At 35.7% G+C, this 14,135-nt stretch overlaps 1 protein-coding gene across 8 annotated transcripts in view; it reads right to left on the bottom strand.

Moving 5' to 3' along the window:
- LOC110447036 (WD repeat-containing protein 64-like) overlaps positions 1 to 14,135 on the bottom strand; it is a 72,654-nt gene that overhangs the window by 15,853 nt on the left and 42,666 nt on the right. For 7 of the 8 annotated variants that reach the window (XM_021492439.1, XM_021492437.1, XM_021492435.1 and 4 more), the window contains exons 12-27: positions 12,096 to 12,244; positions 11,712 to 11,835; positions 11,138 to 11,301; positions 10,124 to 10,342; positions 9,292 to 9,416; positions 7,323 to 7,457; positions 6,954 to 7,080; positions 5,903 to 6,002; positions 5,432 to 5,661; positions 4,195 to 4,300; positions 3,543 to 3,604; positions 3,068 to 3,180; positions 2,282 to 2,399; positions 1,595 to 1,686; positions 1,029 to 1,146; positions 166 to 216 (exon numbers count right to left, since the gene is read on the bottom strand). In XM_021492439.1, the coding sequence (XP_021348114.1) occupies positions 166 to 216; positions 1,029 to 1,146; positions 1,595 to 1,686; positions 2,282 to 2,399; positions 3,068 to 3,180; positions 3,543 to 3,604; positions 4,195 to 4,300; positions 5,432 to 5,661; positions 5,903 to 6,002; positions 6,954 to 7,080; positions 7,323 to 7,457; positions 9,292 to 9,416; positions 10,124 to 10,342; positions 11,138 to 11,301; positions 11,712 to 11,835; positions 12,096 to 12,244 (2,033 nt within the window). The remainder of the gene's footprint in view (positions 1 to 165; positions 217 to 1,028; positions 1,147 to 1,594; positions 1,687 to 2,281; positions 2,400 to 3,067; positions 3,181 to 3,542; positions 3,605 to 4,194; positions 4,301 to 5,431; positions 5,662 to 5,902; positions 6,003 to 6,953; positions 7,081 to 7,322; positions 7,458 to 9,291; positions 9,417 to 10,123; positions 10,343 to 11,137; positions 11,302 to 11,711; positions 11,836 to 12,095; positions 12,245 to 14,135) is intronic. The other variant, XM_021492438.1, reaches the window with a different exon arrangement.

Genomic DNA, 14,135 nt, shown 5'->3' on the forward strand with positions numbered 1-14,135 from the left:
CATTGTTAAGGTGTATATTGCGCAATAGTAATTAAATATCGGTTTTCCTGGATACTAAGGACATAAGTATATTACTTTGCTGTATGATAGCCATGCAATGCATTAGTACATTATTGTTGCATTTTGATGTCACTATTGCAACCATGCTAAGATTACACTGATTACCCCTTCTATTTCATTTGAATTCCTGATTCCAAGCTTTCGGTCTAAGCTGCCCTGTAAAAGTAGTGTTGTAAAGTTAAGACACAGGATAGATCACAATAACAAGAAACTAGAAAAAAATCAAACGTTCAACTGAATATCCGGCTCATTTAGGTATAGGGATCGCCCACTTCTAGCCATCACCCCCATCCACCAAATCCAACCTCGTAAAAAACCGATAACTGTGATTCAACGGTCAACTTTAATTCCTCGTTCATCCATGCGTAAGCATTAACTAATAATCAATACGAGAAATATATCAAAAGAAGTAAATGGATGTTTTTTTCTTCTAATGTGTTAGATTTGATATATATGACAAAGTTAACATCTACTTCTTTTACAATACGGGTTCTAACTCTACGAAAACATGTCAAAATTGTGTAGGATACATATTGATATATTTTGCATTAAAAGGTAATTGCTTTATGTATCATGATCAATTTAAAAATCAAACGATGAAGGTTGATATGAAAACATAATACATTTTGCCCTAAATGTAAATGATCTTCCTTCAGTCATGTGTGAAAATGTATAACTTTAGTTCTTTTTTAAGTACCATGTGTACCATTAACAATAAGTATGTACACCTGGTTGCCCTTTGGATGAATAAAACCTGATATATACATACCTTAGATATACGTACGAGGGCGACCGTTTTAACTGATGTAGATCCCCTTGCATGTTTCTTAGGTCACGTTCAGTGAATACTTTTTGATTCAATGTTAACTTGGTAATAAAGCCGGGGCTGATAGGTAATCGGGTGTGGTATTGATGATTAAGTTTACATGTTATTTTGCTCAGAGAAGCGATATTAAATGTGGCAGTACCTTAGGCTTCATCAAGGCAGTAAAGAACTTCTTGTCTTCCAGTAAATTATTTTTCTTCGTCTGGGGAATTGTACTCTCTTTCTGCCTCATGTAAGCGGAACGACGGAACGGTTCCCACCTGGAAAAGTTATTATAATATACATGTCATGACTAATTTATCAGTTAACAATGAAAACTCTATCTGCAAGTCCCAAGTCCAATATTTATAGAGTTTCATAGAACATTCTGGATAGAAGTGTTTAGAAATACAGATGAAAAGGACCCATGAGAATAAATGGAACATTGATGACGGAGTTAGTGAATACGTGCTACATTACATTAAAGTGTTATTTTCGATGATAAAATGCTTTTCTTAAGGTCGTCATAAAAAACTGGTTTTCATCAAAACAAGTTCAGTCTGTGCTATGTTTGAATGGTTAATGGCGTTCATCTTTTTAATGTCTCGTCGTTTCCGGACTTGTCATACCGAACTGGAATTCAGATTTGTAATGCTTGTTTGCTTATGCTGTTGTACATTTCTCTTCTATTTTGCTTTATAGATAGAGGGATTTCAGTGCTGGACTCACCTGTTATTGTCAAATATTAGTGGGTACTCGTACATTTCCACCGTCCTGACGGTTTGTTTAGCACCTTTGTTCTTGACCGGGGCCATGGGAGCCTGTACAAATTAAAGTCCAAACTTAATACTTTATAACCGAAAATCTCCTTTTCACGGTCGGTCTTTATTTTCCTTATTGAGGAATGAAGTGAATTCAACAGAATGGCGATAAATACTAAAGTTTATGAGATACTTTCGGTATAAAGTAAAATTGTTCTGACCGTTAAAACACAGAATCATTCAATTTGAACGCCATCCGACGGAATATTACCTGTGTATAGATTTTTATTGTAAAACATTGCATAATAAGTTATCATGTGTTGGGTGTTTTTTTTACTCATGATGATGTTTTTCACATAGTTCGCATTTGTCATTATGAGTATACTGTAATACATGTTAGCAATATTTTCGTGCTACATAGCCATACGTTCATTTCGATGCTCTTGCATCTTAATAAGAAATTCTTTTTTTTTGAATAAAACTAAATTTTGTTATTTTATTGTATGGAACTTGGACCTTTTATATCCTAAGTAAAACTTCGCTTTATAAACCATTGTGGTATGTAAATATAACACTAGAGAAGGTTACGTGGTAACACCGACGGAGAACTAAGTAATCACACGACTAGGTATGGGGTATTGGGGCGTTCTGATACCTCGGTGATGTCGTACGGTAGTACGGCCGGACCTGCCTTCTCCTCAGACACCGGCCAGATAAAGGTTCTGTGCTGACTGTAAAAGCCCACGAATCGTCCCTTGGAACCCCACCATACCCTGCAATGGTACAGTAGCCATGTAATAATTGTATCAGTTATAACATGTGTTTGGTAGGACTGTTCTGTGGTAAGTTACAATGCTAACGGTTATTCAGTGCATGTTTATTAGAAATTTTATAATACGGATCTATACTTCATATGTGCAAACTTCACCTGATATATGTATAAAAGTTAGTCCCATTTAGAAAAAGTATAAAGTATCTAATCATTAAAATCTACTAGAGTAAAACTGATATTTGCATTGTTTCCTATCTCTCAAAATATGCCATCGATTCTCAAAGTAAACAAAATCCTAAAACGTGACACGTTTAAAAAAAAAGAATTTTAAATGTTCTTTAAGTGATCCTGAAATGCTTATGTACAGTTGAATTTTGATAATAGTATTCTACAAAGGCAATAGGTCACATCTAAAAATGTTGTTTTTACTATCTTACAGTTGAACGTTACGAAATATTTTTTGACAAAACAAATTAGTTACGTCACAGGTGCTAGTTCAAGACAAAAACATGCGACTGGAATCTATTAGATTTGTTGCCATTTAAACTTTCTTCTAACCTCATATCTGCCATTACAAAAAAAACATTTCTGATGGCACACAGCTCTAACAGAGTTCATAAAATAACATGATGTCAAAAATATACTATGTGTAGAGACAGTACTACATACCTTACTGACCCATCCGACGAACCCGACACTATCGCCTTGTATGGGTTGATATATTCAAGGGAAACCACTTTCATCAAGTGAGCACGCCAATATATCACTTGTTTCAATAAGGCCTTAAAAATAAATTGATTTATCGTTATTGTTTTCTTTTCAATTAAACAGAATCGAGATAGATTGTTTAAAAACGTACACCATCATTTCCATTTAATAAAAACAGTCCACGAGTGTTGCTGACATTCCAATGAATATGAGACTTATTATTATTTGCTTTTTGACTTGTTATACATTTGATTTAATAACGTATTGTATTGTTTAGATACTGATACATATATATGAATTACAGTCGTGAACAATTGTATCCAATATGTGCACACTGATTATGATGACATGTCTCACTGTCCAACCTGTATTTACGTTTCAATTCCAGCTTCGAAATGAACATTACGGTTTGTAAATTTGCGTTTACATAAGTTACCTGGTCAGTAGAGGTGGGATTCTTCAGAAACTTGCCTACATCCCATAGCGTGAGGTAACCTTCTGCAGATACAACCAAATACACAGCATCGTATTATAATATCTTGTTTCGTGTAACCGTCTTGATTTAAAATTGTGGTGTTTCTTTTATGAAATAAGTTATCTTCAGAGGTAAGGTTTAGGCGATTGCCAGAACAGTATCTTCTTAAGCTCAATGACCACAGCTTTACCTAACTGGAGAATCCTAACTCTCATATCTAATTTTACAAACAGAACTGTCTTTTACTTAACCCAAGCATTAGAGCTATTTCATTTATAACTCAAGGTTTACATCTATCTTTTACATAGCCTAATGATACACTTACGCAACTACCTCGTATTTAACTCGTACGGATGCACCAGAGCTTTGGACATGCTTTGTCTTCATTCATTTCTAATAGTCAGGGAAATAGTGCCTAGAAAAGGACAACCAACTAGAATTGAGGATGTACAACATACCTTATTACTTACTCTCTCCCTATATCCCTCTTCTATATATGATAATTGCTTATGCACATACAGTGTATGATGTTGGGTTTTTCACTGATATGGACGAATACGACTTTTTAGAATAAAACTAGTTATATTACATATACTGTTTATAGTATACTTACTCTGGTCTCCTGTGATGATTATGTTGCAGTTTTCGTCATGGCAGACGGCAGTGACTGGTGTGCCTTGGCGTCGGGTGATGGCCGAAACCTCCCGTATCAACTGTCCCTACAATGATGTTTTACTAATCAAACATCCATCAACGTTCCTTTATACAATATCAACGTTAAATTCAGAAGAGTAATGGCAAAGACCACTACACATCAAACGTCCACCAACGTTTCTTTACACAATATCAACGTTAAATTCAGAAGGGTAATGGCAAAGACTATCACACATCAAACGTCCACCAACGTTCCTTTACACAATATCAACGTTAAATTCAGAAGGGTTATAGCAAAGACTATCAAACATCAAACGTCCACCAACGTTTATTTACATGATATCAACGTTAAATTCAGAAGGGTTATGGCAAAGAGTATCACACATCAAACGTCCACCAACGTTTGTTTACACAATATCAACGTTAAATTCAGAAGAGTAATGGCAAAGACCACTACACATCAAACGTCCACCAACGCTTCTTTACACAATATCAACCTTAAATTCAGAAGGGTAATGGCAAAGACTATCACACATCAAACGTCCACCAACGTTTATTTACACGATATCAACGTTAATCCCAGAAGAGTAACCGCAAAGACTAACAATCATTAACGGTGTCCGAAGCCAAATTTTAGAGCTAACTTAAACGTAAAGAGCCTTAAAGGATAGAATCCATTATGCAAAATCAAATGTTGAATTATTAGCCTTGATACAACAAATTCAAATAATTTACATTAGCATTGATTGTATATTTTAGTATTAGACCCGGTCCCATTCTATCTTGTACATGTACCACTTCGACATTTCAGTGAAATGGCAATATCATTTACCGTTCAATTTCTGTACGTGCACACTCGTTTTAATTTGATTCTGAATAAAATGAATACGCTGCACAAAGTTAAATGCCATTTATTATTTCTGTCGTCAGTAATTTGTTTTCGAATCGACATTTTCTTTCTCTATACTTGCATGTCCAATATCTCAAAATATTTCTTGAAACTGTCGCCCAGAAAAATATTCGCCCTTACGAATATGTTTATACTATGTAAGGTATGCTGTGAACTGTATACTCGCTGTAACATGAATTTGCCCTTTTCACAAAAGGCGATAGTTAAACTGCGGCAAAACTTCCCTTGTACATAACACAAATATAAGCAATGGCAATGTTTAGCATGTGGATATAATTATACGTACGGCCATTGTCCAGAATCGGATATACGAGTCTTGGTGGACACTGACGATAATGGGATCGTACGTCTCCGTAATGTACCGACTTTCAATGTCCTCCTCCTCTTCTTCTTCCTCGTCCTCTTCGTCTTCGTCCTTTTCGTCCTCGTCCTTTTCATCGTCCTTCTCGTGATCTTCCTCTACTTCCACCTTTTCGGGATCTTTCTTTTCCTCTTCGCCTGTTTCTTCTTTCTTTGCTAAAACCATTAGAAATTTGATCAACTTCCGATATAAGCCATTATAAGAATAAACATGACTTTGAGGTGCAAAGTTAAACATTTCCTTTTACATGTCAATCCTATTTTCGATTTATTTTACGAAATTCATAAACAGTTATATTTCAGCATTTCCAAATAATGCACTCTGTAAAACGAGTCAAATTTCAAAAACAAATCAATCCTTCCAGCTAAACAACCAATCACCAGGTAGAAAACCTACCGTCCGTAGTGTCGCCTGTTTCCTCATCGGTCCCTTCGATCCTCGCCGTGAGTTTATCCATCAATTCCTTCTGTTCTTTCTCGTCTACCTTGATGTCACCCTGTAACCATGGTTGTGGGGACGTTAGCGATTCAAACAAAGGCAATACATACATTATATATGCCTTCTTTGCAAATAGAAACCATCAAGGTTTGGTTTCTTTAGTGTCCTCTATTCGGTACAGGAAAAATAACCATGATTCTTCAGGAATCCATTTTAAAATGCAATTCAGCAGACAGCACCATTTGTACTAAACATAACATCGTACTCGTGAACTGTTGCTTTTATTCAATTAAACATAATTGCCCTTTAACCATGTTGGTAAGGACGTTTTACGGCAAAATGGAAACATCACAGGGTATGTGACGATTGTGTTCGTTTTCAATGAAGACAACATACAGGTTTACTCACGGTTGTTAATTTATTTATATCGATGTGAAGTCCCACGATGATTGTATGTAAGATTTGTAACTTATGTCAAATGAGAAATAATTCAACATACCTGGTAGATCAGTGAGCAAAGCAAAACACCATGGAATGCTCGTGGCATCGCATTAGTGAAACCAAGTGGAACAAGTCTATTTATGATTGTCAGATAATTGTGATAACACTCACTACACTGGTATATGGGGCATAACTTCGTAAATTACAGTCAGATAATTGTGGTTATTCAGATTGCCATAGCTTTTATGATAAGTTAACTTCCTATGAAGTTTGCACTTAATCCCCTGAAAATTACTGAGATATCGCGCGGGCACTGCACTTGCCCACTCACCCGCTCACGAAAGGGTAACAAAATCACTACTATTGCAACGAGACAAAAATATCACATTTGGTCTTTCCAATAAGAACTAAGTAAAAAGGTTCACCAGAGACACCTTTTAAGTACACATTTGAAACGGTACACGTTAACAATTAGTGTAAAGGATTACTACATTGTAACATAGCTTCATGTAAGTTACTTGAAATATTTATCCAAACCTTCTGACATATCCCCAAAAACATAACTTACCTGTTGATGAATATTAGAAGTTCGAGATAACCTTGAGTTTGACCGCGACACTTTTTTACTCATTCGAGATTTCCTGGACATGACGGAACCCGTTTCCATCTTCTCCTCATTTTCCTCCGTGACACGCCTACAAATATGGCAGAAATTGTTCATGCATATCAGTGTATCTGTGTGCATTTAGTTATCTCTATAAAACAAGAACATTCCATTGAATTTAGACGATACTTATGTAATAAAAAAAAATCACAAAGAACTCAAAGTGGTTTTATGGACCTTACGAGACCGTCTGTGCAATGTTCCCAGTTTAAATGCTAGTTTCTGTACAAAACTGGTTATAAATGGTGTAATTTAGTAGTTAACACGACATACTTAAGGTAAGCCGGGTCAAGCTTCTTCTCCTTGTGAATAAGCACTTTTAGCATGTTGACCCTTTTTTCTTGGTTCTGCTTTTGCTTCTGACGCGAGGGAGATGGCGTTGACCCCTCAGGAGCAGGAATTTCAAATCTGTTTATACAAGAAAAATAATGTTGTATGCTATAACTGTTCTCATTGTTGAATGAGGAATTATGATATTGAAGGACAGCAATAATCACTGTAAGGTTTTTAGATGAGTTATAACCTGTTTCATGGATAACATGTTGACTGCTAGTAGTGAGCAAAAACGACTTCCTCTGCACCCGCACCTGCAACCCCGACGCACACAGACACACAAACGCACACACATACACGCGCCCTGGAAATAAATGCCTGTCGTCCTGATTAGGCTAAAGCATACCAATCAAACATAGCATTTCATTCATATTCATCCGTCTTCTCTTCCTTGTCTCTGGCACATTAGGAAACCTATGTCAGATATCTTGGAAACCCCTGTTGTGCGTGCAGAAAGACAAACACATGGAAAAATATCCAGCGATGAATTCCTACAGGTATACAGCCAGACAAAGGAAACTTGCTACCGTAAATATAATCTGACAAATTCAACCAAACATCATCGACCTGCATACCATGTTTGCTTATAGAACACGTAAGCACTTGGTCGACAATAAAGCAATTCGATGCATGCATCCAGGATATTGCTCAAACAGCCAGACTGACATCACCGGTATGGATTTCGTTAAAATATTTAACACGGACCTACACAAATGCCTACACTAAACGCTTCATTACGTTAATGTAAAGGAATACTTAAATGGATAACAAACTTTCCATTACAACGCATCCAAATAGTTGTACTTTATGGAAACATCCTATCCATCCTCCTTAGATAATCATAAACGACTTTTCCGAACACAAAACACAAAACAATGAGATTATTTTTGCTGATGACACCATTAACTACAACAACGACAGCTAAGCTAACATGATCTAGGTGTAGTCAGACACAATATCCCTGCACGCCAACAGATCATTAGGTTCTCTAAATCACAACCAACAATTTAACATAATACTACTCTTCAGAAGCGCTCGGCAAATAGCACAAACCAATTAAACCTGATATAGAAATTACAACACGTACCTAATACTAGTGGAAACATGCAAATATATGATGCACCAAGTTCCATACTATCACGCAGACACGCACAAGAACAGTAATAAAATGTATTCTTCGATTTCAGAACGAGAAACATGCAACATACGAATAGTCTTTCATCACATGCATCATAACACAATGTAACCTGCTCCAGGTAGCAACAATACACAAAACAAGATGAAACGTCCTTGAAGCTTTTGCATCCTTACACTAAAGTCATACTTTCGTCTTTAATATTTCACTCAAATAATATAACAACCATACAGAATACGTCATAAAAATTGACGTTTTATAGAATAAAAATACTTATAATTTCACAATACTTCAATGAATTTGATGCATAGGGGAATGAAAAAAACGAAAATGAACACAATAAAAGATGTATGGAATTCAAGCCGTAACCGTTAACATTCTCTTTTGCTACCATGGTATGAACGATTAGTTATTGGTCTTAGTGCTGAACATTCGCCAAAATGAGGAAGGCAATGGGTGCTGTCTCCAGGCCATGACCCACAAAAGTCCTTAAACGATAGTCGCTATTCTCTATTAAATATTCAGCATTTAGGTTAATTGCAACAACTGATTAACCCGCTGCTAGCATAATGTGATATTCGGTGAGGTAGCTCTCTAAAACGGGCATCAGACCCGCGATGTTGCAAGGAGGCCAATACATCAGCATACCGTCCCCCCGTCACACATACACACATGCTAATGCATTACTTACTTAGAGGAAAGTCCTTAAATAACGCTAGCTGTTGATAAATATAAGACCCTATACCCAATAAAACCAAACAATTTGATACGTACATTTTGTCGATCATAGATCTCTCTATATCCCAGAGGACAATATTGCCGTTAGAACAGCCGGTCAGTAACGTATTGGGCAGAAGATTCTCAACACACGTCACATCGTGTGACGTCAGAATATAATCCTACAATACAAAATTCGTCATGACATCATATGAGAATCAAATCACTCATGAACGTACGCACATGTAACGTTCATAGGCTAAACGATTTCGAAATAAATCAGCATTGAACTGCTACCAGTTGACAATTACATTGATGATGATGGCCGAATGAAGCAGTGAAAAGCTTTTATTTATCTTTATTTATATATATATATATTCATCTCATATGAAATAAGCCGAAATTCTGCATGTAATTCAAAATAGTGTATTTATAGTGTAGGTTTGTTTAAATGAATAAAAAACAGACATTTTTCTTTGGAGGGTCAGTGGCTTCCAACGTTATAATTATGACCCCATAATATTTATGACGTCATAGTTAGGGCATGCTTGCCAAAGATGACATGAATGCAATCTGAATATGACATATATGTGCAATATAATGAATATGGTAAAAATAGCAAAACTATGTGCTAAACAATATTAATCATGATTTTAGCATCATACTCGTTCGTACCAATATACAATTTTAATATTGAATTATTGTTGCCATTCCTACAACATACTAACATACATGTACATAACATGCATGGATTAATACAACATTTGCGCACTGAATAAAAAGTTTCAAACGATTTTCTTACATAGCAATATATCACAGCCAGATTACATGGTCTAGTGAACGATTTGCACAGAAAACTCAAAAACGATACAAAACTGTAATAACTTACTTTTTTGAACACATTTGTGATTTGAGCGTTATTATCGGACATGGTCGAGTGACGTTTGGACCCTAGCGATGTATGTGATGGCTGACCGATGTCTGGAAGGGGATCTGGCTTAAAAGGGTCAGCCGAGGAATTAGAAGGGGTTAGCTTCACGTCCTGAGTCCAGTAGTAAACGTCCGAGAACTCCCGAACAATCGGGAGGTCGTAGTTCTCGTTCGTATCCTGTTTATAAAAAAAAGATGTTCGAATGGATTAATTGGGCATGATAGGTATGTTATAAATAATCTCATAATTTTCTTACATTGCAAAAAAACTGAAAATGCATGAAGGTTTATCACAATGCATAATTATTCTGTAAATTGTGTAAGGAGTATTAGCATCTGAATAAACACTGTTGACCCTCAACCTGTCCTCCAACGTTGACTGTTGTCCTAGATGTACCTTGAACGAGCATTTTTTCCATACTTTGATCGGATTGATTTGACTTTCTTCAGTCCTTACTTTAAATGTCCATGTTAATCTGATTTGCGAGCAAATTTTTGGAAAACTTATTACATTTAAAAGCAAAGCATGTTTAAATTGATAGGACTGCTGAGTGTGAAAATACAGAAGAAATAGCGAACTTGGGGAAATGTATAAAAATTGCAAATTCGAGATTATCATAAATAGATATAATTGCACTCTCTAAGCATGTGATACTGTACATGTTTGTATAAAATTTGAAATTATGTTGTGAGTGTGTGTAATGTTGTGTAAGGTTGTGTAATGTTATTTTGTATAATGCACTGTAAATATTGCACTTTTGTTACTTTGTGACTGTTGAGTCTAAAGACTCAAAGTAATAAAAGAACTTGAACTTGAGCCTGCATTGTATTTAAAGTGCATTGCTTAACTTATCAGTATTGCATTATTCCAGCCAATGACAAGGCCGCGGGATCTACACATTGTATGACCATGCCCTTATTTTACTCATCAGCCGTAATGAGGCTCATTCCATTTGTCCAGATGTGTACGTACTAGTATAAGTTTGATTTTGTTGTTCCAGCCTGCTGCCAGAATGACCCTGTCTCCCGTCAGGTGTGTATACATCATTCCTGTAATACTGTAGTCCTCATCAGAGGCTCGACCCGACCGACTTTTTATCTCCTGTCCGGATCCAAAGTCCCATACCTTCACAGAACCTAAATCCAGAGCCACGTTGTGTGTACAGTTACTCCGTATAGTCTTTATAAAAGGAGGCTCGTACCTGACTTGATTTATAGTTTTCTTGACTTAAGTTTTCCATTGAAAAGCATTGCTATATAAAATATTACCTTAGATTCATTTATATTTTCCAAGTAAAAATCTTTTTTAGAGTAGGCATGTTAATGAATCAGAGGCCTGGAAAGCACCAGACTAATTAATAGCTATGTTGCCAGAACATACATTTTCATTTTTCTAAGCATTATTTGTTTATCATTCAGTCATATAAAAACTTTTGAGATTGTTGTCTATGAGTATGGTATCAAGTGCTCAACTTGTGAGCTGATATTATTGGTCCCTATTCTGATATGTTTATTGCTAAAAGATAATGCAAGTTTGGTGTTCTTACCATCGAAAGCACCGGTCGCCAATCTGTAGCCTGATTTATCCAGACACACTGCAGTCACTTCAATGTTGGGGCCGTGTGCATCGGCTATCATATAAACCTTCTTGCCCGTCTCTATTTCCCAAACCTACAAAAATGGAATGTCGGACTTATCTCCCCTGTTACACCCAATGTCGGAGTTACCTCCCCTGTTACTCAATGTTGGAGTTATCTCCCCTTTTGTTACATCCAATGTCAAGGTTATCTCCCCTGTTATATAACAGCGAAATGTTTCTGAAATAGTTCAGAATTATTCCGTGTTGGACAACATTTAGAAAAGTTAGATTAAATCTATATCGATGTCCGACGTTTCTTAATGATAACGGTTGATGTATGATGTTTGCTTACCTTTATGACGGATTCTGAGCAGACGGTGATGACCTGGTTCAGGTCAAGGTTGAGCACTATTTGGCTGATGGGTCGGTCGTGCGAGTGGGGCACCTGCATGGTATCCTGAACCGCCCGGGTCAAAGGCCATGCGTCTATCACACTTGACCCTGATAAATGAACAGAACTATTATAGCAATGACATCATGCGAATTAATTTTAATTTGTTAGGTTTAACGTTTGTCCTATGTAGGTCTGACAGTATAATGCATAGCGTATAGAGAAGCGCTACCTATCGGAGATACACACAAACTGCGGCAGGAAAAGTATGTTCATATGTTTTTTATTTTTTATTTTAAACATATTTTATTTGAAAAATCCATATGGAATTGGACACAAGTTAAACAACTTAGAAACGTCCTCTTCCATAAACTATTATTCAATGGTAACATACATATATGGCAGCATTTCATGAACAGTTGATATAAATATTATATATACATATTTATAAAACTTAGCATTAATGTATACAGATGGAAATATGCATTTCCCTGATATCAGTACTAGTTCTAGGAATTTCACTTAAAATGGCAAAGATATAGTATGAATGGCATACCTTACAATTAAAGTATGTACATGTATAATAAAGCATAGTGAATAGGTACCACTGAGTGTTGGAACCAGTTTCTGCATGTAAACCGCAATTTTCTACTTAACATTTCATTTAACTAATAGTGGTGATTTGTCTTTATTATTTGAAACTTAAGCAGATTATGCAAAACGATTCGTATTTTTGATATATTCTTGTACAAACAACCGTATATTATCATTATCAGTCTGGTTCAGATTAATAGAACCGTTCAACAGTACATCTAGATCAATGACTATATCATATCTAGACAATTGTCTGGAAAGTATATCACGATAGTGGTTGTATATATTACACTGAAAAAAATAATGAAAGTGGTTTTCTATTGAAAAAGAACAGTTACATGCTTGTGACAAGACTAAATTACATTTGAAAAGAGCTGCATTCAACGCGCTACAGCCGTGACGGAGTCTAGTATGTATTATATCAAATTTTCTGTTACCTACAGACAGTTTAGTAACAGGGTTTTTTCTTTTCTAAAAACACTACGTTTAAATTCTGACACCGTTTCTAGAGATCTAGTTGAGATATCTAATGAATTCCACATTCTCAGGGTACTGGGGATAAACGATTTTTCATACAAAACTAGTCGACACTTGGGTAATACATAATCTTGACCATTTCTTTAATTATATCTACTAATGTCATTTACTTTATTGGGTACGATGTCGTTTAGGTAAGAACTAAATTATGGTGCATTTTGTATAATAATAACTTCTTTTTTTTTCCTTCTGCCATCAAGTTTTTCCCAGCCAGTTTCACTATACAAAGACCGTCTACTAGCAAACAAAGGCAAACCTGTAACTATTCTGTCTGCTTCCAGTTGGACTTGTTCTATTATATCAGAGTCTGCATTGTTACAACCATCCTACACTTGACTCGCATATTCTAAAATAGGTCTGATGACTACAATGTATAATTTTGATAAAATTTCTCTATTCACAGTAAATTTCAATTTTCGTAAAACAGACAAATGTTTAGAGGCTGATCTGACAATATTCAAGATATGTGTTTCCCACTTGCCATTTTCATTTAAAGTTACCCCTAAGTGTTTGTGTGTAGCACTGTTTGTCAATGTGGTGTTATTAAATGTCAACTGAACATCAAGTCTTTCTAAAGAACCAGTAAAAAACAACTACGTCTGTTTTATTAGGATTAAAATTTACATTCCATTTCTTCGACCAGTGATCAATAACTGCTAAATCATGGTTCATGTAATGTTCAATTTCTGAAATATTATTTGAAGAATATGAGAGCGAAGTGTCGTCAGCAAACATTCTTGACAATAAAAATAAATATTCACAAATATCATTAATATATAACAAAAATAGAAATGGTCCTAAATCAGAACCTTGTGGTATATATCCTGTGTAAGAATAAGCTTCACGTAAACATACCATTTGATTTCTACC

The sequence above is a fragment of the Mizuhopecten yessoensis genome, unplaced genomic scaffold, assembly GCF_002113885.1.
Source record: "Mizuhopecten yessoensis strain PY_sf001 unplaced genomic scaffold, ASM211388v2 scaffold3135, whole genome shotgun sequence".
In the NCBI taxonomy this organism is placed as follows: Eukaryota; Metazoa; Mollusca; class Bivalvia; order Pectinida; family Pectinidae; genus Mizuhopecten; species Mizuhopecten yessoensis.